Here is a 26234-nt window from a genome sequence, read left to right on the forward strand (position 1 = left end):
ATGTCTGGTCGTGTCCCAACCATGGAGTACATCAAGCTCCCAACAGCACTCGCATACGGTATGTCTTGCATTTCAGCTTCACATTCAGCTTTGTCATCTGGTCTCGTGCTGTATAGTTTGAAGTGAGATCCCATTGGAGTCTGCACTGGTCTGCTATCTAGCATGTTAAAGTTCCTTAACACCTTTTCCAGATACTCTTGTTGAGATAGCTGTAGAATGCCTTTAGTTCTGTCCCTGGTGATGTCAATTCCCAGAATTCTCCTTGCCTTACCCATGTCTTTCATCTCAAACTCCTCACTCAAAACTTTCTTTAACCTTACTATCTCCTCCATGTCCTTGGCAGCAACCAACATATCATCTACATATAACAGTAAGTAGACGTAGTTTCCTTCACTTAGACATTTGAAATACACACAGGGATCAAATTTGCTCCTGGTGTATTTCTGAGATTTCATGAACTGGTTGAATCTCAGGTTCCATTGTCTTGGTGCCTGTTTCAGACCATATAGAGATTTTTTCAGCAAGCATACCTGGTCTCCTTTGCCAAAACCCTCTGGTTGTTCCATGTAGATTTCTTCTTCTAGATTCCCATGTAGAAAAGCTGTCTTAACATCCAACTGTTCTAGCTCTAGGTCTTGATAGACCACCATAGATAGCATCAGTCTTATGGTAATGTGTTTCACCACTGGTGCAAACACCTCATGATAGTCAATCCCTTCTATTTGAGAAAAACCCTTTGCAACCAGTCTAGCCTTGAATCTTGGATTTTCAACATCTGGTATACCATGCTTTATCTTGAATATCCACTTGCATCCAATGACCTTTCTGTGTTTTGGTCTTTCTACCAGATCCCAGGTATGATTCTTGTTCAATGACTCCATCTCATCACCTGCTGCTGACTTCCATTTATCTCCATCTCTGCAGTTCATTGCTTCTTGAAAGTTTTGGGGTTCTTCTAGATCAATGACATGTGACATTGTTAGAGCATACTCAGCCTTATTTCCATGGTCATACCTGCTAGGCGGTTTGATGTTTGACCTTCGACTTCTGTCCCTTGCTAGCAGGTAGTTATCCAACTCATGTGGAGAGTCATCATCAGAAATTGCCCCTTCATCAACCGTTTCAGGCTCATTCTCAGCTCCATCTTCAGTCTCCACTGATGGGCTATGATTTTGATGTGAGGTTTCCCCTGGACTGTCTAATGTAGTTCCATCTGCAGTGTTACCAGGTAACTCAAAGGTTACTTTCTTCCCTTCCATCTTTGATACTTCTTTCTCTGTATCTGACATCTTTCCTATGTCCTTGTACAAAATATCTTCTCTGAACGTCACATCTCGACTTACTATGCACTTCTTGTCTTCAATACTCCAAATTCTGTATCCTTTTACTCCTTGTGGATATCCCATAAACACTCCCCTCTTAGCTCTTGGTTTTAACTTACCCTGCTCAACATGATAGTATGCTAAGCACCCAAATCTTTTCATGTGGCTGTAATCAGGTTCTCTTCCTGCATAGACTTGTTCAGGTATTTGAAATCCCAAAGGAGCAGATGGAGTTCTATTCAGGATGTAGACAACAGTAGATGAAGCTTCAGCCCAAAATGATTCACCTAGACCAGTTTCACTCAGCAAGCTTCTTACCTTCTCAAGAATGGTCCTGTTCAGCCTTTCTGCCACGCCATTTTGCTGGGGAGTATAAGGACATGTTTTGTGTCTTATAATCCCTCTTTCTTTGCAGTAGTCATCAAAGGTTTTGTTGCAGTATTCCAAGCCATTGTCGGTCCTTAGAACTTTTAGTCTTTTACCACTCTGATTTTCAACTAATGCTAGCCACTCAACAAATTTCGTGTAGGCTTCATCTTTGGTCTTCAGGAAATAAATCCACACCTTTCTTGAGAAGTCATCTACAAAGGAGATGTAGTATTGACACTTACTCAGACTAAGAGTAACATTTGGAGATCCCCAAAGATCTGAATGAACATACTCTAGAATTTCCTTTGAGGTATGTTTTCCTGTCTTGTAGGGAGTCTTGTGAGATTTTCCAAGAATGCAGTACTCACAATGTTTCATTTCTGACAGGTCTCTTTCATTGAGTAACTTCTTCTGAACCATTATTTTCAGGTTCTTGTCACTCATATGGCCAAGTCTGCTGTGCCATATCTGAGTGATATCAGGAACGCTTATTGCCACATTGACCTGTGCAAGTGCAGCTTCCCCATCAAGGATGTACAGAGTATCTTTGTAGTCGCCTGCAATTACTTCTCTGTCTCCTTTAAACACTCGAAGTCTATAGTCCTTTGACTGATACCAGCATCCAAGTGTCTCCAATTGTCCCAAAGATATGAGATTTCTCCTAGCAGTTGGTGAATACCTTACCTTGGATAAAATGACTTCACTTCCATCATAGTTAACAATTTTGATTTTTCCAATTGCAGTGATCTCACAGGCAGTGTCATTCCCCATCAATATTCTTCCCCCCTTTACCTCTTCCACATCAAACATTAGATCTTTCCTCTTTGTCATGTGGTAAGAGCAGCCTGAATCCAGTACCCATCCTTCTCTTGGACCAACCTGAGATGCTGTCAACATCAGTGGTTCTGCTTTCGGGTCATGAGCAAGGCTGGCTTCTCCTTTCTGATTGCTACTAGGTTGAAATTTCTTTGGACAATCCTTCTTTAAGTGTTCTTCACTTCCACAAATCCAGCAGGTTCTCTTCTTTGTCACTTTGGACTTACTTCTGCTAGATTTCCCTTTTGTTTGACTCCTTTTATCTGTTCTTCCTCTTGACTGCACAAATAGACCTTCATCAGCAGATTTCTGAGTTGTCACTCCCTTTTGCTTAAGCTCTAGTTCAATAGAGTAAGCTGATCTGATGATTTCTTTAGTGCTGATAGTCTGTTTGCTGCTGCTGTACTTCAGAGTGTGAACCAGATTATCATACTTCTTAGGTAAGCTGTTCATGAGTATAGCAGCCTTGTCTTCTTCTCCCATATCTGCATTTACGCTTGAGAGATCTAACACCAGCTTGTTGAATATATCCAGATTCTTATCCAGACTCTGATCTTCCTCCATCTTGAAGCTGAAGAAGCGTTGTTTCAGGTAGAAACGATTTGGCAAGGTTTGTGCTTGATACTCATTTTCCAGAGCAGTCCACATATCATATGCAGTAGGCTCTTTCATCACCTTTCTCAGTACAGGATCTGTCAAACCATGACCCAAGAGATTTCTGACTCTCTGATCTTTCTCATCCCATAGTGGATCTGACTTTTCTCCCTCTTCTTCAGGTTTCTTGGGCTTAAGCATGGAGCCAAAACCCAAGATCTCCAACTGACCGCGCATCCTGTGCTTCCAGAGAGTAAAGTCACCTTCACCATCAAACTTACTGACTTCAAACTTGCCTTGAGTAGGTTCCAACATCTTCCTTAGTCTGAAACTCACCCAAAGTTATCACCTTTTCAGGTAAAATCACCAAAGCTCACACCTTTCCTCTACTTTCCTTCTGTAAAACCCTAGAAATAACCTTCAAGACCCTCTACCCTAGCACCGGTGAAGAAATGAGTCTTAAAGGTGAGACCTTTATGAGTTTTTAACAGTAGACACCTTTAGAGGTCTTAAAGCTTTTAAAGATTGAAACTTTACCTTCAGAAACTTCTGGTAACCTGGCTCTGCTACCACTGTTGAGTCTTTCACCAAGTGTTTCTGATCTTGTGATAAAGCTCTAACCTTTATGTTTGTTTGCTGTAGTTTGTTATGCAAGAAAGAAACAAGACACGAGATTTACGAGTTCCCAAGACCAAATCAGTCAAGGTACGTCTCGGAGAGCTTCAACCAGCTCTCAAGGCACTCTTATCTTTTACCGAACAGTACAAGCTCTCTATGTCACACCACTCTCACCCTTTACAGAAAGAAAACCCACACCAAAGAGTTTCACACAAGAAGACACTCAAGAGTAAAACTCTCAAACCCTTGTTTCTCACAACTCTCTCTCTAGACTTTCTCTCTCAATAATGACTGAATGGCTTATCCTCCAAGCTTGATGACACTGTCCTTTTATAAGCTGAGCCTTCGCCGTTCTTGCAGGTGCTACCCGACAACACTGTACGACCAGTGACCATCAAAACACCAAAACGCTCTCACATCTGCCGTTTCTTGTTCCTGGGCTTAAGTTGCTTAGCAGACTTCGACTGGGCCTTGACCGGCCCATTCATTTCAACTCAGCCCACCTGTCTAAAGACAATCACCTGAAACGACACATATATTTTCGGATTTCCGCTACTGATAAGGTCCTTAAGTTAGCACTGCCTTTGCCTTTGCCTTGTCTCGCATCTCGTGGACATATTATCGTAGCCGGAAACATCTCTGCTACACTGAAACTTTAGCCCAATGGGCTTTAGTCAATACATAAACCAGAAATTGTGAATAACCCCCTCATTTCTAACATATAAAGCCCATATTTGCAAAGCCTAAATGATTTCTAAAAAACTTTATAAATAGGAAACACAACAGTTCATAAATTATTATTGAGTCAAATGTAACGATAGTTTAGTAAACGGTTTGAACTGAATTTTCAATTTTGGCTAAAGACTAGGTTTTAGAGGTTAAATTCGGATATACCCTCATTTGCTTTATACATCCAAAGATTCCAAACACAGAATATTCCTGGTGTTTCCAATTGTTGCAGATCTCAATAAACAATCCACATTAGTTAATTAGTGAAAAGCTGAGAACAAGATAGATAAATTATGGTAATTCTACAAATTGCTGTCTGTGTCTGGCTCTAACATTTATGCATCACGTTGTCCATTTATAAGGAAATGCTCCATTAATACTCATTTCACAACATTTTGTCAGATTTTGACCGTTGTTATCTGTCTCGTCTCTCTCTCACACAGTTAGATTGTTTCATTTATCATACTCTCTCCGTTTCGTTTTAGTTGTCGTTTTAGGACTTAAATTTTGTTTCGTAATAGTTGTCGTTTTAGGTTTTCAATACAAATGTTTGGTAAAAATTCCAGTATTATCCCTATTGTTTTAATGTTTTGGCCAATGAAAAAATTTATAAGATATATTAATAAAGGGTAAAACAGAAAATTTAATGTCTTCCTTAATTTGTGTGAGAAAACCTTAAACGACAACTAAAACGAAACGGAGGGAGTATTATTTAATAAAAACAGACAAAAAATATTGAAGTAAGATTTGGAATATAAAGCCAAAAGCCTCGTGAAGGATGATGTCCCACGCCCAGCATCTTCATGTAGTGACAGTGAGCATGCAATACATTAACAATTAATACTTAACTAAATGCTTTAAAATATTTGTATTTATCAGTGTTAATATATAGCATTTGTCTCCGATGCTATATATTTTTCCTCATGAATTTGATTATGTTACGTTAGTTTAGTTTGTGGTATAATGTGATCCGTGATTAGCATCCATCCAAATCTATAACAAAGTTAAATAGTCTTATATACTCTTATTGCTTCTTTTCATATTTGTAACCGTGTCTTGTCTCTTATAGACTTTACCATAAAACTCCAAAATCGGGAACCCGACTAAATTATAAAGGCCATCTCAACAACTTATTACATATATGGACAAATAACTCTTACCATATGAGCGTTACACTCTTTTAACTTTCCTTGTCTCTATTCAAATCCAATTCTCTCTCTATATACGAGTAAAGACATCCTCATATACACATAAAACATATTAACATTCTATCATCAATATTTTCTTTCAAGTTCTAACAAAAGTTTGGTGTTTTTTACTTTGGTTTCTTACTATCACTTCTTCACTCTCTCTTTCTCCATATAATGAAGGGACGTATGTTTTGCGCTTCGCAAGCATCAACAGCCATATGTTCAAGCATGGACCACGTTCACAAATCAACCACCACCGAAGACGATGAACGAAGTAGCGGCCGAGCTATAGACCGCCACAATCCGATCATTAAAGATGGCCGAAGATCATTCGCCGAGGACTTCATTAAACTACCAGCTTCCGGCGGAGACGGAGAGATGAGTAACAAAAAACTAGAGATCTATAAAGGCAGGAGAAGCATTACTGGCCGGAGAAGCACGGGTGGTGGCGGGGGAGGCGGAGCAGCGGCGTTGTTGAAGCTTATTACCAATGACATTGGCCTAGCGAGGAAGAGTTTCAGCTGTGTTGCTAGACCCGCATGTGACTTAATCAAAACCCATGTGGGTTCTACAAGGTATCTTTTGGGATCGGACCCGGATTCTATTTCTGGGTCTCCGGGTCAGGTTCCGGCTATGACGGTAGAAGCTGAAGCTCCTGCTGGTGAAGGCATAACGTTGACGGAGAAGAATACTTGTGTTGGTAGTTCAGACCAGGTAAGTTGTTTTGTTGTTAGCATCATGAGTGGCATAAATGTAAATAAATGTTGATACAAGTGTGATGATTAGAGTTGCATTTTCTGAAGCAGCAGGTCGTTGTTCTTAAAGTGTCTCTCCACTGCAGAGGCTGTGAAGGGAAAGTTAGGAAACACTTGGCCAGAATGCAAGGTGATTAGTTTATTTACGAGAATGCCATTTGCTCCCTCTTTCGGTTAGGTATAGGTTTAATTTCAAAATGTTCCGGTTTAGAAAATATATGAGCTATGTACAAAATATATTCTTGGCTCGGGTTTGGATAAGAAAAATATCAACGAAGAGAACTGAATTCGATTCAAATTTACTTTAGCCTCTTAATGATTTCGTTATTTTGTCCATACTTTAGCCGGCATGGTCTATTATTTAGTGAACTGGTTTTGGTCTAAAGCTGGTTTAGAACTAATGAATTTGATACCTTGTAGGTGTAACATCCTTCAACATAGATTTTGCTGCAAAGAAAGTGACTGTGACTGGAGATATCACTCCCTTGAAAATATTGGAAAGTATCTCAAAGGTTAAAAATGCCCAATTTTGGACAACTCCAACATTCCCAAAGCCAAACGTGGAAACCCAAAATCCCTGATTTACTTCTACTCTTGTTTATTTTTGTAACAATTTACTTCTACTCATGTTGCAAAATAAATGGTAAAATTTCAAACTTTACTACCATAAGAGCTACCCCCTTGGTAGGTTTCATCTTGAGGCTATGCTTCTTCTTTTCCTATCACCTCTCGTCCTATGATTCTTAAACTTATCATTTCAAGTTCGGCCACTGCAACTTCTCCCTTACATTTTTTTTTGGGTATATAGATGCACCTGATAATAAAATGACTAAAAAAGCTTCTTTTTTTTATATATACAATTTTTTGTGTATATAAATATCAAATTTTCTTTTTTCAATTTTGATGAAATAATTAAGTTCTACAGTTGTAAGCGAAGAGATTAATGAAATCTAATAAACTAAAGTCCACTTATTAGAATTTTCACTCATTAAAATCTAAACACATAGCCAATAATTGGAAATTCCACTTTTTGTTGTAAGAGAAGTTTGGTGTATGATGGATCCAATACGCACTGTGGATCTCAAAGTATCTCTACTAGCTAAGAATATTTAATAGAGCCAAATTTATAAAAATGTTATTTTTGTTTTTGTTGTTAAATAGTCGGGCCTCAAAATCTTAGAATAGAATCTCAAAGATGATTAGATTAAAAGAATGCGTAAATGCGATTGTAGATTCATCATCTCGGATCATGATGGGCTTTTCAAATCTGAACTAGCCCAAAACAGTAAATTGTAAATATTTGGCTTTTTTTTTTTTATATGACGATAACGGTGAAAAAGGATCTTAACCACTCTTATCCTTGTCGGAGTCATCATAATCAATCGAATTAGAGTTTGAAATCAGAGAGCAAGCAAGCAAGCAATCAATCAAACAACGATGGTGGAAGAAGAAAAAAGCTCTAATTCGATCTACATAGTTCCCGAATTATTGGAAGAAATTTTCCTTCGATTGCCCTTGAAATCAATCCTCAAATTCAAAACCGTCTCAAAACAATGGAGATCAGTCCTGGAATCGAAAATGTTCGTGGAAAAGCGTATGAATGCTTCAAAGAGTGGAAAAATAATAGCTGCTTACAACTGCGACTGTGGCGACCGGCCGAGAATCATCCACGAGGCCCGGTTAGGGGACCAAGTGTTCGTCTATCTACACTGCTTCAACGCACGACCCTCGATGATTTGCGACTCACGACCCTTGTTGACTTGCGACGGTTTGGTCTGCATAGCTGAACCAGATTCCATCATCGTTTTGAACCCCTCGACCGGACAACTCTTGCGGTTCCCAGAACCATTGTCCTCCCGATTTATAAACGGTATTTTTTTTTTTTTTTTTTCTCTTATAATAGTTTTTGGATTTTGCAGTAATGGTGTAACTAATTTCAGGAGAAGGGTCGGATTTCTATAGGGGAAATTGGGTAATGGGATTTGGTAGAGACAAAGTTACGGGGAGCTATAAAGTAACGAAGATGTGCCTTCTACCTAGAGAGGAAGGATGCGATGTTCTTGATGTTGAAACTGGTCAATGGAAGAACCTGAGTCTACCTACTTATATGGCCCAGGTGGGAAGAAAATTATTATAGATAGAGTTTGGGCCGTATGTTTAGGCCCGTTACTTGTCGTTCAAGTCATTGTCGGTTTATGTAAACCCTAGAGATGTTCTCTATATAAGTCTTTGTATCACGATTTAATAAAACAAGTCAGTTCGATATCTAAATCTACATGGTATCAGAGCTAAGATCTCTCAAAAAAACCCTAGGTTAATCGATAGTTTCGATTCTCCTTCAAAGAACAATCGATAGTTTCGATTGTGTGTTGTTCAAAGTTTATTCTCTTTCAATAACAAGTCATCATGTCCACGATTGACGATGGCTCCTCCGCTACTCGGCAGGCTGCTAAACAACCGGACGCCCCGGTGGTGTCTCCATATCTCTTAGCAAACTCCGACAATCCCGGGGCTCTCATCTCGACGGTCTCGTTAAACGGTGACAACTACAACGAGTGGGCAACAGAGATGTTAAACGCTCTTCAAGCAAAACGAAAGACAGGGTTCATTAATGGATCGATACCGAAACCACCTGCTAATGATCCTAATTATGAAAACTGGAAGACAGTCAATTCCATGATTGTTGGGTGGATTCGAACTTCCATAGAACCCAAGGTGAAATCTACTGTTACCTTTATCTCTGATGCTCGCTTATTGTGGTTAGATTTGAAACAACGTTTCTCCGTGGGAAATAAGGTAAGAATTCATCAAGTTATCGCTCAGCTCGCGTTGTGTCGTCAAGATGGTCAAAGTGTTCTTGAATATTTTGGTCGATTGTCTACTTTGTGGGAAGAGTATCAGCTTTACAAGCCCATCACTGTGTGTTCTTGCGGGCTGTGTACGTGCGGTGCAACCTCTGCGCCGGCTAAAGAAAGAGAGGAAGAAAAGATTCATCAATTTGTACTTGGTCTCGATGAGTCTAGATTTGGTGGACTGTGTGCTACGCTCATCAATATGGATCCACTTCCCTCTCTAGGTGAAATTTATTCAAGAGTTATTCGTGAAGAACAGAGGCTATCTTCGGTCCGATTACGTGAACAAAAGGAGGAAGCAGTCGGCTTCTTGGCTCGTCGTGAGCAACATGACCAATTCTCTCGCCCTGACATGTCTTCTAATCAATCCGACAACACCAACATTAGACCAGATTCTATCATCAAGGGTCGCGTTTCATGCTCTCATTGTGGTCGTACCGGGCATGAGAAAAAGGAGTGTTGGAGTATTGTTGGCTTTCCGGATTGGTGGTCTGAGAGAAGTGGAGGCCGAGGGTCGAATAATAGAGGCAGAGGAGGACGCAGTTCAGGACGCGGTCGAGGACAAGCTATGACAGCTCACGCAACCAGCCCTAATCCCACCAATCTCCCGCAATTCACACCCGACCAAATACAAGCTCTTGCTCAAATGCTCAAAGGACAATCAAACAACGGGACTGCAGATAAACTCTCTGGTAAGACACACTTTGGCAATGTTATTCTTGACACCGGAGCCTCACATCATATGACCGGGAAGCTCTCTTTATTGACGGACATTGTCGTTATACCACCGTGTTCGGTGGGTTTTGCGGATGGAAGCAACACGTTTGCCTCACATATGGGCGTGTTTCCGCTTTCTACCAACGTTGCATTGACTAATGTTCTTTATGTCCCAACATTAACTTGCACCTTATTATCCGTCTCTAAAATTGTGAAACAAACAAAGTGTGTTGCTACCTTTACTGACACAATTTGTGTTTTACAGGACCGTTTTTCGAGGACTTTGATTGGAAGCGGTGAAGAGCGTGAGGGGGTTTATTATCTTACGGACGTCGCTACAGCAAAAATTCATACCGCCACTGTCTCTTCCGATCAAGCCTTGTGGCATCAGCGTTTAGGACATCCTAGTTTTACAGTACTTTCTTCTTTACCGGTGTTTTCAAAATCTTCTTCTTCAGTCGGCTCTCATTCATGTGACGTGTGTTTTAGAGCTAAACAAACAAGAGAAGTTTTTCCTCTTAGTATTAATAAATCAACCGCGTGTTTCTCGTTGATTCATTGTGATGTTTGGGGTCCATACCGTGTCCCGTCGTCTTATGGTGCGGTTTATTTTTTGACAATAGTTGATGATTTTTCAAGAGCTGTTTGGACTTATCTTCTCCTTGCAAAGTCTGAAGTACGTACGGTGCTTACTAATTTTTTTGCTTACACGGAGAAGCAATTTGGCAAGTCAGTTAAAACGGTTCGTAGTGATAACGGGACTGAATTTATGTGTCTTTCATCGTACTTTCGAGAACATGGAATCATTCACCAAACTTCGTGCGTTGGCACTCCTCAGCAAAATGGTCGCGTTGAGCGTAAGCATAGGCATATTCTCAACGTTGCTCGGGCACTCTTATTCCAAGCCAGTCTACCTATTAAATTCTGGGGAGAAGCGGTGTTAACTGCTGCCTACTTGATTAATCGCACTCCGTCATCACTTCACAAAGGTCTTTCTCCCTACGAAATTCTTCATGATTCCAAGCCCAATTATGATCAGTTGAGGGTTTTCGGATCAGCCTGTTATGTTCATCATATCTCTCGAGATAAAGACAAATTTGGAGAAAGAAGTCGCTTGTGTATTTTTATAGGGTATCCATTTGCACAAAAAGGTTGGAAGGTGTTCGATATTGAAAAGAATGAGTTTCTAATTTCACGAGATGTTGTCTTTCGGGAAACCGTTTTTCCATATGCATATACTACTCCTAGTCCCGCATCCTTGTCTCCATCTCCGATTATTTGTGATGAAGATTGGATGGTCTCCACTGACAGGGGGAGTACGCCGGAAACCACCACGGGTAGTGGTTCTACACAAGTTTCTATTGTTGATACGGTTTCTGCTCCTGAACCAATTCCTGCACCGGTCTCCGTATCCACACCGACTCCCGCAGCCAACTTAGTCTCCGACCCGTCTTCTCCGCCGGAAACAAGTTCAGTTCCGACAAAATCTGTAGTCGCCGGTGATGATTCCTCTGTTGCAGTCTTGACACCGGCTAGCAACTCGCAGTCCGAAGTCGATACTTCAAGTTCTCATGGTGAAATTACGCCTCCTCCACGTCAAGGCAAGCGTCAAATTCAACCTCCTGTACGTTTAAAGGATTATGTGCTCTACAATGCTACTAGTGATCCGATAAACCCTCACGTTCTCTCCGACTCCGCTTCACTGTCCTCGTCAACAGTCCAAGGTACTTCCTCTTATCCTTTAACGGATTATGTTTCGGATGATTGTTTTTCACCAGGACATAAGGTGTTTCTTGCTGCAATCACGGCCAATGTCGAGCCTAAGAATTTTAAAGAGGCTGTTCAAGTTAAAGTTTGGAACGATGCAATGTTTAAAGAAGTGGATGCTCTAGAGATTAATAAGACATGGGATATTGTTGATTTGCCACCAGGAAAGGTTGCAATTGGTAGTCAATGGGTCTATAAGACTAAGTACAATGCGGATGGTACCATTGAAAGATATAAAGCTCGGCTTGTCGTCCAAGGTAACAAACAAGTAGAAGGAGAAGACTATAATGAGACTTTTGCACCGGTTGTCAAGATGACTACGGTACGTACTATCCTACGTCTTGTTGCTGCCAATGATTGGGAGGTATATCAAATGGATGTCCACAATGCTTTTCTTCATGGTGATCTTGACGAGGAGGTTTATATGAAGCTTCCTCCCGGGTTTCGTCATTCTCATCCTGACAAAGTTTGTCGTCTACGCAAGTCATTGTATGGCTTGAAACAAGCCCCTAGGTGTTGGTTTAAGAAGTTGTCTGATGCTCTTCTCAAGTTTGGTTTTGTGCAATCATATGAGGACTACTCACTTTTCTCCTACACACGAAACAATATGGAGATCCGAGTATTGGTATACGTTGACGATCTCTTGATATGTGGAAATGATGAGTATATGCTACGGAAATTCAAGGAATATTTGGGACGTTATTTTTTCATGAAGGACTTGGGGCGGCTCAAATATTTTCTTGGTATAGAGGTTAGTCGTGGGCCTGAAGGTATTTTTTTATCTCAACGTAAGTATGCTCTCGACGTCATATCCGATAGCGGCAATCTTGGTGCTCGGCCCGCACACACTCCTTTGGAGACAGATCATCATCTTGCGACGGATGATGGTCCTTTTCTTCCGGATCCCAAACCATATCGACGACTCGTTGGTCGGTTACTTTATCTTCTTCATACTCGGCCTGAATTAAGCTACTCAGTGCATGTCCTGTCTCAATTCATGCAAACTCCTCGGATGGCTCATTTAGATGCGGCGTTACGCATTGTTCGTTTTTTGAAGGGATCACCGGGTCAAGGTATTTTGTTGAAAGCAAGCAAAGATTTAACACTAGAAGTGTATTGTGACTCGGATTTTCAAACATGTCCCTTAACTCGGAGATCACTTAGTGCTTATGTTACGTTGCTTGGAGGCTCGCCTATTTCTTGGAAGACAAAGAAGCAAGACACAGTCTCCCACTCTTCCGCCGAAGCTGAATATAGAGCAATGTCTGTAGCTCTTCGCGAAATCAAGTGGCTGCGTAAGTTGTTGAAAGATTTGGGCATCGAACAGTCTGCGCCAGCTCGTTTATTTTGTGATAATAAGGCGGCTCTTCACATTGCCGCTAATCCAGTCTTCCATGAGCGTACCAAGCACATTGAGTCAGATTGTCATTCGGTTCGTGATGCGGTTCGTGACGGCATCATCACCACACATCACGTTCGTACGGAGGAACAACTAGCAGATATTTTTACAAAAGCTCTTGGTCGTTCACAGTTTCTCTATCTAATGTCCAAGTTGGGCGTTCAGAATCTTCACACTCCAACGTGAGGGGGAGTATTATAGATAGAGTTTGGGCCGTATGTTTAGGCCCGTTACTTGTCGTTCAAGTCATTGTCGGTTTATGTAAACCCTAGAGATGTTCTCTATATAAGTCCTTGTATCACGATTTAATAAAACAAGTCAGTTCGATATCTAAATCTACAAAAATCCGTGTCTGTTAATGGATCCATCTATTGGGTTATCCACTGGGTCGTATCTCGTTACAAGTGTTCACGGAATTCTAGCACTGGATCTTCACAAAGAAGAGTTCCATTATGTCTCTGTTCCGGATAAGTGGGTCAAGCAAAGTACCCTGATAGCCAACCTTGATGACCGTCTAACCATAGCCAATACGCCTACGTCTGTTTATTCTGACTGGAGACTAGAGATATGTAGCATGAATGCACATGAAGAAATATGGAGCAAGACTTACTCCATAAGTCTAGATGGTCTTCTAGCTTTTAAGCTACCACGTTCAAGGTGGTGCATGTGGTTCACGCCGCTGGCTGTTTCCAAGGAGGGGGATCTTATCTTTTATAACAATTACCAATGGTTGTTCAAATATTGCCCAGAGACACGTGAGCTTCATTGTCTCTCCTCTGATATATGTGTTATATCTCCTTACCTCGAGAATTTGGTCCCACTTCGGTCAGAGTCTGGACATCATCCGGATCCGAATGATAATAAAGTCAGGACATCTAGCTGCGGATTTTTTACCAAGCATCCGGAGCCAGGCTCCGGGATATCCAAGTTTTTTAAAAGGATCGGACTTGGGATCCCAGAGATTGTGTTTACCACTCTAGTTATAGTTCACATTTGGATAACTCTCTAACACTTGCTTATTATGTAGTCTCTACTATTTTTTTTGGTTCAGCTTTGTTCTCTTTTTAAAATTGAAAATCTGTTGAGTCAAATCAAATGGTGACAAAGGCTTATTGTGTTCCCGTTTGAAAAGTTGAATTTTAACGATGCAAAAGGTCAAAATCTTTCTAGTACTTGATGGTATATACTAACTTTTTGACATATATAATAAACATCTTTGTTAAGTCCATTGATGGTATACTTTTTTCTAGTTCTATCATCTGCGACCACTGCTATTGCTAGCAATCGCAGCATGCTTTCGCACTTTCTGCTTCATGTATGTTCAGGAAGAACTGATCTCAGAACTACTCTGTTGAATATGGACATACTTTGGTTCTTCAGAGGGAGCTCTTAACTCTTTCTGCAAGACAACAAGAGCAGGCGTTGTAAAATCATATGCTGCTTTCTTGTTAGTTTAGTGATGTTCCTTAAAAAATCAACTCTGTTTTCAACGTATCCAAGGCTTGGTCAGAAGCACTCCAACACGAATTTAACCATTTTCAGCTTGCTGCTTTTGAAATGATGTTTTAAGGTGAGTTGGGACAATGGCACATCTCAAAAAACAGTGCAAGCAATTCAAGATTCCCATATTGAGTATTCGATTGATGCTACAACACACGATCACGATATAAATCCATGCTCAAACTACTGACTACAACCATCTAAAATCATTCGCAACAGAAAAGACCAACAAAATCACATTCAAGCCGACTACCATTTTGTAAGACAAAATCATCCCGCCATCTCTCGCTGTGCTTTCTCCGCAAAGAGCTTCGTAGCAACCATATTATCCATAAAATACTCTCTGTAAGGATGATTCTTCGGGACAAGTCTCCTAAACTTCTCAAACTGTTTCTCCGCCTCATCTTGCTTCTTCAACACTGTGTATATAATCCCTTGACATAAATACGGCCTGAAATCTCTCGGTTCTTCCTTCACAAGCTCCTCATACAACTTCAATGCTTCATTATGCTTCCCTTCAATAACCCGAATTTGCGCCACTAGTAGCTTAAAATCCCTCAAATCCTTACGATTCTTCTCCTTCTTGCACCTCACCATTGCCTCCTCAATTCTCTCCTCCACCGCATTCAAATCAGCACCGGAATCAGAATAAGCCATAACTAAGCCGTGATAAGCGTCGACACGAAGCGGATCCTTAACTAGAATCTCTTCAAAACCAGTTTTAGCAGACTCTAAATCTCCACTGTAACTAAAGATATTAGCTTTCAAAATTGGCCATTCCTTCTCCTCTGGTTCCAATTCAATCAACCTATCAATCAATTCAATAGCTTCTATAAGCTTTCTAGATTTGATCCTTACCTCCATTAAAGATCGTAGAGCTTCCACATCTTCAGGGTGAGAAGCAAGATGATCTTCGAGCGATCTCTCTTCTTCTTCCAATGAAACATCTCCGTTGTTACTCTGTTTAAGAGATTCCACTGACGGTGTCGCCGCCACAGGAGCCGCAATCGCCGGAGAAGGTTTGAGCTGGAGATTCACAAGGAACAGTGCCGCTGCAGCAGTGAAGGTGACGCAGGTGGATTTGAGGAATGAGAGCCTCGAGTCTTGGGATTTGGATGATGAAGCTTTGATTGAAACGCATTTCAAGGATGATGTTGATTTGGGTAAGGATCTGAGAGAGAAAGACGAAGGTGTTTTAGGGAAAGATGAAGAGAAGTGAGTGAAAGAGAGGTGATTTGGTTGCTGATGAAGATGTAGCTTCCCTAGAGACTCCATGATTGCAGAGAGAGAGAGAGAAAACCCCTAAAAACCCTACAGTGAGATACTGAGATTTGAGGAAGAAGCAGATCAAAAGGAGCCTTCGAGTTCGAAACTGCTGCAAGTTACGACGTCGAATTTGGGCCTAATAAAGGCCCAGGATTAGAAGAGGAAATGTATTTATCACAAATCAAAACGCTTATCTCTTTCCTTAATCCATATATTGTAATCACGAATATGCAAAGTTTATGCATCTAGTATCCTACTAACAAGTAACAAACTACAATTATCATGAATCATGATTTGTTGATTTGTTCGATAGACTGCTAAGGATATATGATTGTTGTTAGAATTGTTCATCTTCTTATCAGTCTCAAGAATTTGCAAACCACTCTGCTTTTGAGCTTTTTGTCCACTAGATTGATCTTTTTCTGAGGTTTTCAAGAACTTGCTTTAACTATATTATAACTGCAGTGTTTGAGTTGTTTGGTGAAGAACACTCTTAAATGTGCTAAGATCTCGGACCAAAGGATTCATTATCACTGCTCAAACATTCTCACTGGTGCTTATTGTGAAAAATCTATAACTACATTATTTAAGAACCAACAATATCTGTGGAATGGTTTCACAAAGATAAGATTCCTAGATTGAGTACATAAGCTCATTGAAACACAACCATAGGTGAAAGGAGAGAGGACATAGTAAGCTGACTCTTCCATGAACAAGAAGAATTCAGCAGAGAACAGAGGATACACCAAAAACGACGAAATGGAACTGATTGTTAAGGCAGTAGGCAAACCAACCATTGGATGACAGAGAGATGTCCACACAAGCTTACTTGTACTCAAATGATGGCACCGGAGGAGCATCAAAACTCTCCAACACCTCTGTTTTACTTCCACTGCCTGGTTTCACCTCCTCATTTTTCTTACCAAAAAGCCCTCCAAACCATGATGATGAAGAAGCTGTACTCTGGTTTTGACTCTCTGACATCATCTGTGCTTGATTCTGCATCTGCCCCATCTGCATTCCTTGCATTCCTTGTATTCCTTGCATTCCTTGCATCCCAGGCATTCCGGGCATCCCAGGCATTCCTTGCATTCCGGGATCCTCCATCATCATATTCTGAGGCTGAGCCAGTAGCTTGTTCAACATTATCCCAGCTCCTTCAATCAAAGCAAGTAAAACCCCTCCAAAAGCCGCTGATCTTGAAGCCGCGCCAACCCCCTGTCGCATCGCAAGAAACCCTCCAGTTCAGCACCAGCGATGATAGAGTTCCACGGATCCTCCTTCTGCCTAAGTACACCATGGAACAGTCAAATGTCGAGAATAAACCTCCCCATACAGCAAAACTGCCTCCAAGACGAGGAGCATTCATGCTCACAGCTTGTGTTCCTCCAACAAAGCGACTACCTTTGGGGGAATTGTAAGTCCCTTTAATGAAATGAAAGGCAGATCCTCCAACAGCTCCCATACCAAAAGCACCACCGATATCGTCGAGGATACGGTCAGGGCAAGGCTCTCGAGATGTCTCTGGTGTTCCCATTAATTTAGCCCTGATTTATCCCAATAGATACCTCAGGCAATGATTCTATCAAACCTGTAATCAAACAAAGATTGATTCATCAAAAAATAGTAAGAAAATTAGAGGAAATATTAATCATATCATTGTTTGAGTAAATGAAACCATCAATCATCGTCGATTCTGAGGAATTCTGAAATTAGGGTTTTCTAAGTCACTGCGAATCAACAAATAGATCTCTCTGTCTAATTCCAATTAAATACTGACTATCTACAATCGAACGAAGAAGATTAGGGTTTATCAAAGCTCTGTACTTTACGATCGAAGCAAAGCATAGAAAAAGGTAGAAGCTTTGTGTATAGAAATGAAGCCACGAGAAATGAGAAAGGCTGTTGTTGATGTTAGATGAGAATCAAAGAAGCAAACCTGAGACTAAGGAGGAATTAATCGGCGGACGAGAGACGAGTTTGAGAGAGAGAGAGAAAATGAAGGAGGTGCGACGGTGAGCGAGAGAAGGAAGAAAATGAAGAAACGGCGTCAGGTTTTATTAGGGTTGGGTAGAAAACAAAAAAAAAATACAGCGACCAAACTATTTGCGTTTTAGTTTTTCAGCTTGATTTTTCCGACACTGTTGCGTTTTGCTCTATTTTTTTTAATAATTTCCCTCTTTATTTTATTTTCCGGCATCGCTCATTTTTCTTTCTTTTCGAATATGGTTGCTTTATTTTTATTTTTATTGTTTTTGACAATTTCGTTGCAGTAAAATTTAAAAAAGGTGCCAAAAGTTTTACAATAGCCCAAACTAGTTAAAAGCCCTGAGAGAGAAAGTAATTGAACCCATTATGAAAAGCACAAATAATTAGTAAAAGATCTAAGTAGAGAAGCCCATAGACGAATGATGTTGCGACCAACCAAATCCTGTTTTAGCCAAGGAAGGTAGAGAAATCGCTCTATCTGGTCTCTGGCCGGAAAGAAGGATCTCAAAAAGAAGAATCAAAGAGCTCTTCTTAAAAAGCCTATTGAGAAATGGAATGATCATTCTCTCAAACTATTATCATCACGTAGAGATACTCTCACTCTCAGTCGAACTATGAAGAGCTTCAGGCTAAAGGTAAATGCCTCTTACTCTTGTAAGCTAAACTAGTTTCACCCTTGTAATTTCATCTCTTATCTAACCTGTGTGATGCTCTTTAGAAAATAATGTCATCACTGAAGGAGGAGCCAATGGTTCTCTTTACAAAGAAGCTGGCAAGTTGTGCAAAGTGATGATATGGGGGAGACTCTCCCGTGGAAGTAGCAGCCTCAAAGACACATGTGTTACTGCTTTGGTTCTAGTTATTGCTTTGGTAATGTGTTGTCTTCTGCATTGTGTTTATGGAAACTACGAGAGATCACATGAAACATTTGTTGCCCTTATCTTTTTCTTTTTATCTGTTACTTTGTTAGTTACGTTTTAGGTTTTGTTTAAACAGGTGCTTTGGTATGGACACTATTTTGTCTTCAAATCATAGATGGTGTTCAGAAGAATTTGTACCTAGTAAATTCGATTGGAATTATATTATAATAAAATCTAGAAAATGTATATATTGTATATAGATGATAAATACATTAAAATCCATAAAATACTTGAAAATCAACAACTTATGTATGTAATTGAATACTCTCAGATTCAATTACAAATTCTTTGGTCTAATTTTGTCAAATAAATGATAATGATGAGGTAATGATCATTTTTTCATTTATCAATCTTCAATAGTACGGATTCAAACTTCTTTCAAAAATAAAGAAAATAAGTGTAGCAAATCCACTTGACTCCGCCTTCTCCACCGGAGTTCGACTCCAGTAAGTCGCGTTACCCCGCGTAGTAGGGATTGGCTATGGATCGGGCCTTGTCGATCCAAAGATGTCAAAAAAAAAAAAAAAAGTGTAGCAAATCCATCTTTTATATATCTATAACTGTATTGCCAAGAATGTTTGGAAGAATAAAATCAGTAATTAGTTATGACAAAAAAGAAAAAAAAAAAGGGTGAATTGCATGAATAACCTATTTCACTAATATAATTAAGTTTATAGCACCATAAGTTACAAAATAAAGAAAGTAACACCAGAGCTTTGTGCAAAGACCAATTTAGGTTTTTGAAGAGAACATGTAGAAATAGAGAAAGAGAGAGGGAGAGAGCTAGAAGGTGACGTGTGTGTGAGAGATATAAGTCAAAGAAGAGAGATAATTATGATGACATGGCCAAAAGTAACATAAATCCCAAATAAGTTTGTATGGTGAATTAGTCTCATTCAAGTAATTGTGTAAATCTTGCAATAGTTTCAAAAAACTATATTTTTTTTCTGTGTATAACATGATTTAAATTTGAAAAAAAACAGCCATGTATATTTCATTGAACTGAATAGTGTGTGAAACTAGAAACATCTTATACTATATCAATATCACATGCATAGACTTGATAAATAGAATAGAATGAGTGAAAAGATAAGAATAGATGTGAATGTGATGGATTCAGGAAAATTTAAACAGAATCTAATAAATTAGATTGAGAGGATGTGTGAGTGGAGGAAGGAAAAGAAAAAACATAATTGAGTCTCAAATCTTGGGAACTTTCCCACTTGAATCTTGGTGAAAAAAAAACTATATAGTGTAGACTTTAGTTAGATAGAATAGTAAGACTATCTCCAATGTATTTCCCTATTTATAGCTCTATCTCTATAATAGAGGTAAATTTTCTCTATTTTTACTCCAATGTGTTCCTCTAAAAAGTTTAACTCTATTTATAGAGAAAAAAATAGAGATTATCTATTCTCACCTCTATATATAGAGAAAAAAATAGAGATCTCTATTTTAGAGGTGAGAATAGAGGTGAGTTGGAGCAAATTTGCTTCTAAAATAGAGTTTAGAGGCAAATATAGAGGTGAGTTGGAGATGCTCTAATAGGTTTAAGTTTTCTAACAATGGTTTAAGTTCTACTTTGGCAAAATTGATGGAGAAAGAAATGGAATCGGCGCCGAGATCATAACATCTATATATTTAAAATTCTTCAATGAATCAAGGATATAATTAAAAAGTAAATGAATTAGATTTGAAGGCATGTGGTGTTTACCAAAGCAGAAAAAAATGTTTGATTTGCAGAGACTAATAAGAAAGAAATGGAGAAAGAAAGAAAAATAAAAGACAGTGAAAAAAGATAGGTAGAGCAAAGCCTAAAGGGTATTTTAGGATATATTGTAAATAATATAGAGAATATGAATTTTTTTTTTGTCTTAGGTTAGTTACTTAATTATAGTTTTATTGTTGGTTATACACTCCAATTTCTCAAAAAAAAATCAGTAATTAGTAGATTTACAATTAATGGAATTCCATTTTTTTCCTTTTTTAATGTTTACAAATCATAAACTTGTTGGATTATTGGAACAATTTTTTGACTGGAATATTTAACTGAAATACCTCTAATCTACCAATATATGAAAATACTGAAACCAAAAAACTTGATATTTGCGACTTTTGTAACTTTTTTGAAATTAAAGGTAGTGTGAGCTCTCTAGTACAATTCAAATTTGGATCTGCTTCGACTCCCAACGGTTACTTACCCTAATTTTCAATTTTTTTCTCAAAAGTTCTCTTTCGATCTCGAAGATCCATCATCTTTTTGTGTTCCATTCGAATTCTTCTTTACACGGACAAGATTCGGATCTCTTTCGTGTAAGTGAATCAATTTTTGTTCTAATTTGCGAAGAAAGTTGAATTTTATTTAAAATTCGAATCTCTGGGATTCTGAATCAAGCTTTCTCAATTGATTAGGGAATCTGGAATTCAATTTTGATTCCACAGAAATCGAAGATGTCGTTTACGCCGGAGGTGGTTTCAAGGAAAAGCGGAGTCGGAGTGGTTCCATCACCGGCACCGTTTCTGACACCTCGTCTTGAGAGAAGACGACCCGATTCTTTCTCTAACCGTCTCGATAGAGATAATAAAGAAGTCAATGTTCAAGTGATTCTACGATGCAGACCATTAACTGAAGAAGAGCAGAAATCTAATGTTCCTAGAGTCATCTCTTGTAATGAAATGAGAAGAGAAGTCAATGTTCTTCATAGTGTTGCTAATAAGCAAGTAGACCGTGTTTTCAATTTCGACAAGGTTCGGTCTCTTTCTACTTGATGGTTTTTTGTATTCAAGATTGGTCTCTGATGGTTTTTTTGTATAGGTTTTTGGTCCTAAGTCACAACAACGGTCTATATATGATCAAGCTATTTCACCTATTGTTCATGAAGTCTTGGAAGGTTTTAGCTGTACTGTGTTTGCTTATGGACAAACAGGAACTGGGAAGACTTATACTATGGAAGGTGGAATGAGGAAAAAGGTATAAAGAGGTTCTTCTTGTGAGTGTCTCATTTTGATTTTTCATGTTTTTGATTTATGTTTCTCTTGTAGGGAGGGGATTTACCTGCGGAGGCAGGGGTGATTCCAAGAGCTGTTAGGCATATTTTCGATACTCTTGAGGCACAAAATGCTGATTACAGTATGAAAGTAACATTCTTGGAGCTTTACAATGAAGAAGTTACGGATTTGTTAGCTCAAGATGATTCTTCAAGATATTCTGAGGATAAGCAGAAGAAGCCCATTTCTTTGATGGAGGATGGGAAGGGTTCTGTGGTTTTAAGGGGTCTTGAAGAAGAAGTTGTGTATAGCGCTAATGATATATATGCTCTTCTTGAACGAGGCTCATCCAAAAGGCGCACCGCAGATACGTTGTTGAATAAGAGAAGTAGTCGCTCTCATTCAGTGTTTACTATCACAGTCCACATAAAGGAAGAGTCCATGGGCGATGAAGAGTTAATCAAATGTGGCAAGCTTAACCTTGTGGATCTAGCAGGATCTGAGAATATCTTACGGTCAGGAGCTCGAGATGGCCGTGCAAGAGAAGCTGGAGAGATTAACAAGAGCTTGCTCACACTAGGCCGTGTAATTAATGCCCTTGTGGAACATTCTTCTCATGTACCTTACAGGTACTTGCCCTGTCCTACAACTATATATGAGTCTACTGTGGTAATATTTGTGTGTCTTGGAGCGTAATTGTTGATATTTGTCTTTGCAGGGATAGTAAGCTGACAAGGCTTTTACGGGACTCTCTAGGAGGAAAGACAAAAACTTGTATCATTGCTACAATCTCTCCATCTGCTCATTCCCTAGAGGAAACTTTAAGTACCTTGGATTATGCCTATCGTGCCAAGAACATCAAGAACAAACCTGAGGTTTTGTTTATGCTACCATATCTCATCTTTATTTGATCAGTGTATCCTTCTAACCAAACGTGTCTCTGCAGGCAAACCAGAAACTATCCAAGGCTGTGCTGCTTAAAGACCTTTACTTGGAACTTGAGAGAATGAAAGAAGGTTTACACATAGAAGATAACATTATGTCTATATTCTCCTGTTTTTCTTATGCAAATTATCAAATGAGCTACTTGATTATTAATTGTTGTATGATCAATGCAGATGTAAGAGCGGCAAGGGATAAAAATGGTGTTTACATTGCACATGAAAGATATACACAAGAAGAAGCTGAAAAGAAGGTAAGTTCGAAGGACGGAACTTAAAGTCTATATTCATTTCATGCTTTGCTTAATGATTCTTTTGTTTCAGGCGAGAATCGAGAAGATAGAACAGTTGGAAAATGAATTAAATCTCAGTGAAAGTGTACGTTTGCCTCACCTTTTCTTTTATAGCTTTTAGAAACTAAACTAATTGTCTCCAGTTGGAACTTAAGTGGCTTCTCTAATGCAGGAAGTTTCAAAGTTCTGTGACCTTTACGAGACTGAGAAAGAGAAGTTACTGGACGTAGAAAGTGACCTTAAGGACTGCAAGGTGATAAGAACTTCTGTGATTTACTTTCTAGATTACTCATGCTTTCAGTGATAGTTCTTGATTTTTCAAACATTCATGATCCAGAGAAACCTGGATAATAGTAACAAGGAGTTGCTTGATCTCAAAGTGAATTATATCCAAGTTACCTCAAAGTTAAAAGAAAGAGAATTCATCATCTCAAGAATGAAAGCCTCAGGTAAAAATTCTATCTCACAAATTGTACAAGGGCTCCCCCTTTCTTGGGTTTGTTGCTTGATTCGTTTTGCTGATTTATTCTTGGACAGAGACTACTTTGATCGACCGCGCAAAGGGGTTAAGTTCTGATTTGCAGCATGCGTCAAACGATATAAATTCGTTGTTCACAAGATTAGGTACTTCTTCTTTCCTATGTCTAGGGCTGAAAACAAGATCTGTCAAGTGCTTATTTTACTTATTTCTGCAGACCAAAAGGACAAGCTGGAATCCGAAAACCAGAGCATGCTTCTGAAATTTGGTTCACAACTTGATCAAAACCTTAAAGATTTGCACAGAACAGTTCTTGGATCAGTCTCTCAGCAACAGCAACAATTAAGAACTATGGAAGAACATACACATTCATTTCTTGCTCATAAATATGATGTAAGAAAAGACTATAGCCATGTCATTTCACTTTTTGCTTTGGACCATTTGTTCACTCTAGTATTTGGTTTACACAAGCAGGCAACACGTGATCTGGAATCAAGGATTGGGAAAACAGCAGACACTTATACTTCAGGAATAGCAGCCTTGAAGGAGTTATCTGAAATGCTACAAAAGAACGCCTCCTCTGATCTGGAGAAGATGAACACTTCTATAGTATCACAAATAAAGGCTGTTGAGAAAGTAGGAACAAAATTGAGCTATGAACTACTACTTCACCTCTTGCTGTGTTTCTATATCTCAGCATTTGTTTTGGTTATAATTGATGTGCCTTTCTCTTCTCAGTTTCTCACTACATCAGCAACAGAGGCTTCTGCAGTCGCTCAGGACATCCACAATTCACTTAACGAACAGAAGAAGCTCTTAGCAGTTGCTGCAAGACAACAAGAGCAGGTGCTGTAAAAATCATTTGCTGGTTTCTTGTTAGCTTAATTAGTTTTCTGAAAAGTCAACTTTATTTTCAACTTATCCAGGGCTTGGTCAGAAGCATGCGATCTGCACAAGAAATATCGAACGCGACTTCAACCATGTTTAGTAACATCTACAACCAAGCTCACGGTGTGGTGGAAGCCATTAGAGGTAGCCAAGCAGAGAAAGCAAGACAGCTTGATGCTTTTGAAATGAAGTTTAAGGTGAGCTGGAACAAACTCTTAAAGACTTCAGTTATATATTCTGAGAGGTTCACACAAACTTTCTTCACTGAAAACAGGAAGAGGCTGAAAGAGAGGAGAAGCAAGCCATAAATGATATCAGTCTGATATTATCAAAGTTAACTTCAAAGAAAACTGCAATGGTGAGTCTTTAACCATTAATAACCCCATTAGGCTTTAATTATTCATCAGTTGAATCGAACGTAAAGTTTGATGCTCTACATGTTTCTAGATCTCTGATGCATCAAGCAATATCCGTGAAAACGATAGACAGGAAGAGAAGAGATTGTATGAACAAATGTCTGGTATGCAGCAAGTCTCGATTGGCGCAAAGGAGGAATTGTGTGACTATCTAAAGAAAGCGAAAACGCACTTCACGGAAAACACTATAGCTTCAGCTGAGTCTATCACAGTCATGGATAGTTACCTTGAAGATTGGTACAAATTCCATCTCCCCACTGCTTTCGATCCAAGCCTCTCAATTAGTTTACATTCCGTCTTCTCATATAAACATTGTATTTATTGCAGCTTGGGAAGGGCCAATGATTCTAAAAAGTTGTGGGAGACCACTGAAAGAGGCATAAAGAACCTTAACACGAAGTATCAACAAGAACTTAATGTCACAATGGAGTAAGTTTTTTCGTTCTGTATCCATGCTTCCCTCTGTTTCCACATCATTTCACTGAATAAACTCTCTACGTATAGGGACATGGCAAAAGAAAATGAGAAGGTGCAAGATGAATTTGCATCCACATTTTCCTCAATGGATGCTAAATTTGTCTCTAGGACTAATGAACTTTACGCAGCTGTTAATGGTAACCACACTAAATCTTTGTTCCATTCCCTACTCAAGAACTGCTTTTGCACTTCAGGAAGAAAACGTCCTAATCCTTGGTTTTACAGACTCGTTGATGCAAGACCGGGAGAACAAAGAAACAACGGAGGCTATAGTAGAGACTTGCATGAACCAGGTCACATTATTGCAAGAGAATCATGGACAAGCGGTATCAAACATTAGAAACAAAGCAGAACAGTCTCTCATAAAAGACTATCAGGTACTGAAGCAATCATAACAACCATAAAGATGGAAAATCTATAGTGTGATCTATATGTGTATATATTAACAGCAAAGCTTTTGATACAATGACCAGGTTGATCAGCACAAGAACGAAACACCAAAGAAACAATCCATAAATGTGCCAAGTCTGGCTTCGATTGAGGAAATGAGGACTTTGTTTTCGCAGAATACACTCAGCGAAGATCACACAAGTAATTTGGAGAAAAGATCAATAAAAGAAGGACTTGACGAAGCAAACAACAGAACTCCATTCTTGGAAGTAAACAAATGAGTAAAAAAAAGCTTATGTTCATCAACTGGATGAGTTTAGAAGATGAAGACTGTGTAAAGGTTGTTATGTAGTACGCAAGCTTATGTTGTCATGGATAATCTGGTTATGTTTTGACATTAAACCGGTATGCAGATTGCTGAGTTCTCAGATTTAGGGATGACGTTTCCGGTTAAATTGGCTAATGTTCTCATTTTAAGTCAACCAAAAATGAAAACAAGAAAAGTAAAGAGAGAACAAAAAGAACACAAGACTTGGCATTGCTTCTACGAGAAAACATAA

The 26234-nt window shown here is 39.2% G+C and overlaps 5 protein-coding genes across 7 annotated transcripts; 3 read left to right on the plus strand and 2 right to left on the minus strand.

Moving 5' to 3' along the window:
* Positions 1-5641: 5641 nt before the first annotated feature.
* LOC9315733 (protein SODIUM POTASSIUM ROOT DEFECTIVE 2) lies at positions 5642-7111 on the plus strand. Of its 2 annotated transcripts, none has more exons than XM_021027340.1 (3): positions 5642-6352; positions 6448-6523; positions 6814-7111. In XM_021027340.1, exons 1-3 carry the CDS (start codon positions 5813-5815, stop codon positions 6972-6974), a joined length of 777 nt encoding a protein of 258 aa, XP_020882999.1. In that variant the 5' UTR covers positions 5642-5812; the 3' UTR covers positions 6975-7111. The 2 variants fall into 2 exon arrangements, with proteins under 2 accessions (XP_020882999.1, XP_002879666.1); XM_002879620.2 differs by having other exon boundaries at positions 5813-6352; positions 6445-6523.
* A 613-nt stretch (positions 7112-7724) lies between these two features.
* On the plus strand, positions 7725-8664 carry LOC9315734 (F-box/LRR-repeat protein At2g43260). Its single transcript, XM_002879621.2, has 2 exons — positions 7725-8263; positions 8334-8664. Exons 1-2 carry the CDS (start codon positions 7831-7833, stop codon positions 8528-8530), a joined length of 630 nt encoding a protein of 209 aa, XP_002879667.1. The 5' UTR covers positions 7725-7830; the 3' UTR covers positions 8531-8664.
* A 6057-nt stretch (positions 8665-14721) lies between these two features.
* Positions 14722-15999, minus strand: LOC9315736 (protein SLOW GREEN 1, chloroplastic). Its single transcript, XM_021027776.1, has one exon. It carries the CDS (start codon positions 15901-15903, stop codon positions 14899-14901), a length of 1005 nt encoding a protein of 334 aa, XP_020883435.1. The 5' UTR covers positions 15904-15999; the 3' UTR covers positions 14722-14898.
* A 422-nt stretch (positions 16000-16421) lies between these two features.
* LOC9317572 (mitochondrial import inner membrane translocase subunit TIM17-2) lies at positions 16422-17986 on the minus strand. Its single transcript, XM_021027777.1, is given in 4 exon segments — positions 16422-17141; positions 17144-17185; positions 17188-17485; positions 17834-17986. Coding segments are annotated over 3 exon segments (708 nt in total). The 5' UTR covers positions 17432-17485; positions 17834-17986; the 3' UTR covers positions 16422-16719.
* Positions 17987-20903: 2917 nt separating this feature from the next.
* On the plus strand, positions 20904-26129 carry LOC9317573 (kinesin-like protein KIN-5B). 2 transcript variants are annotated; one of them, XM_021029919.1, is made up of 21 exons: positions 20904-21116; positions 21216-21551; positions 21619-21774; positions 21846-22420; positions 22510-22666; positions 22738-22807; positions 22910-22986; positions 23057-23110; positions 23198-23278; positions 23363-23474; positions 23563-23649; positions 23721-23896; positions 23978-24139; positions 24242-24349; positions 24430-24588; positions 24666-24749; positions 24839-25044; positions 25135-25236; positions 25312-25421; positions 25510-25661; positions 25758-26129. In XM_021029919.1, the coding sequence occupies exons 2-21, from the start codon at positions 21255-21257 to the stop codon at positions 25953-25955; spliced, it is 3123 nt and encodes a 1040-aa protein (XP_020885578.1). In that variant the 5' UTR covers positions 20904-21116; positions 21216-21254; the 3' UTR covers positions 25956-26129. The 2 variants fall into 2 exon arrangements, with proteins under 2 accessions (XP_020885578.1, XP_020885579.1); XM_021029920.1 differs by having other exon boundaries at positions 21246-21551.
* The last annotated feature ends 105 nt before the right edge of the window (positions 26130-26234 follow it).

Source organism: Arabidopsis lyrata, assembly GCF_000004255.2.
Source record: "Arabidopsis lyrata subsp. lyrata unplaced genomic scaffold ARALYscaffold_4, whole genome shotgun sequence".
NCBI lineage: Eukaryota > Viridiplantae > Streptophyta > Magnoliopsida > Brassicales > Brassicaceae > Arabidopsis > Arabidopsis lyrata.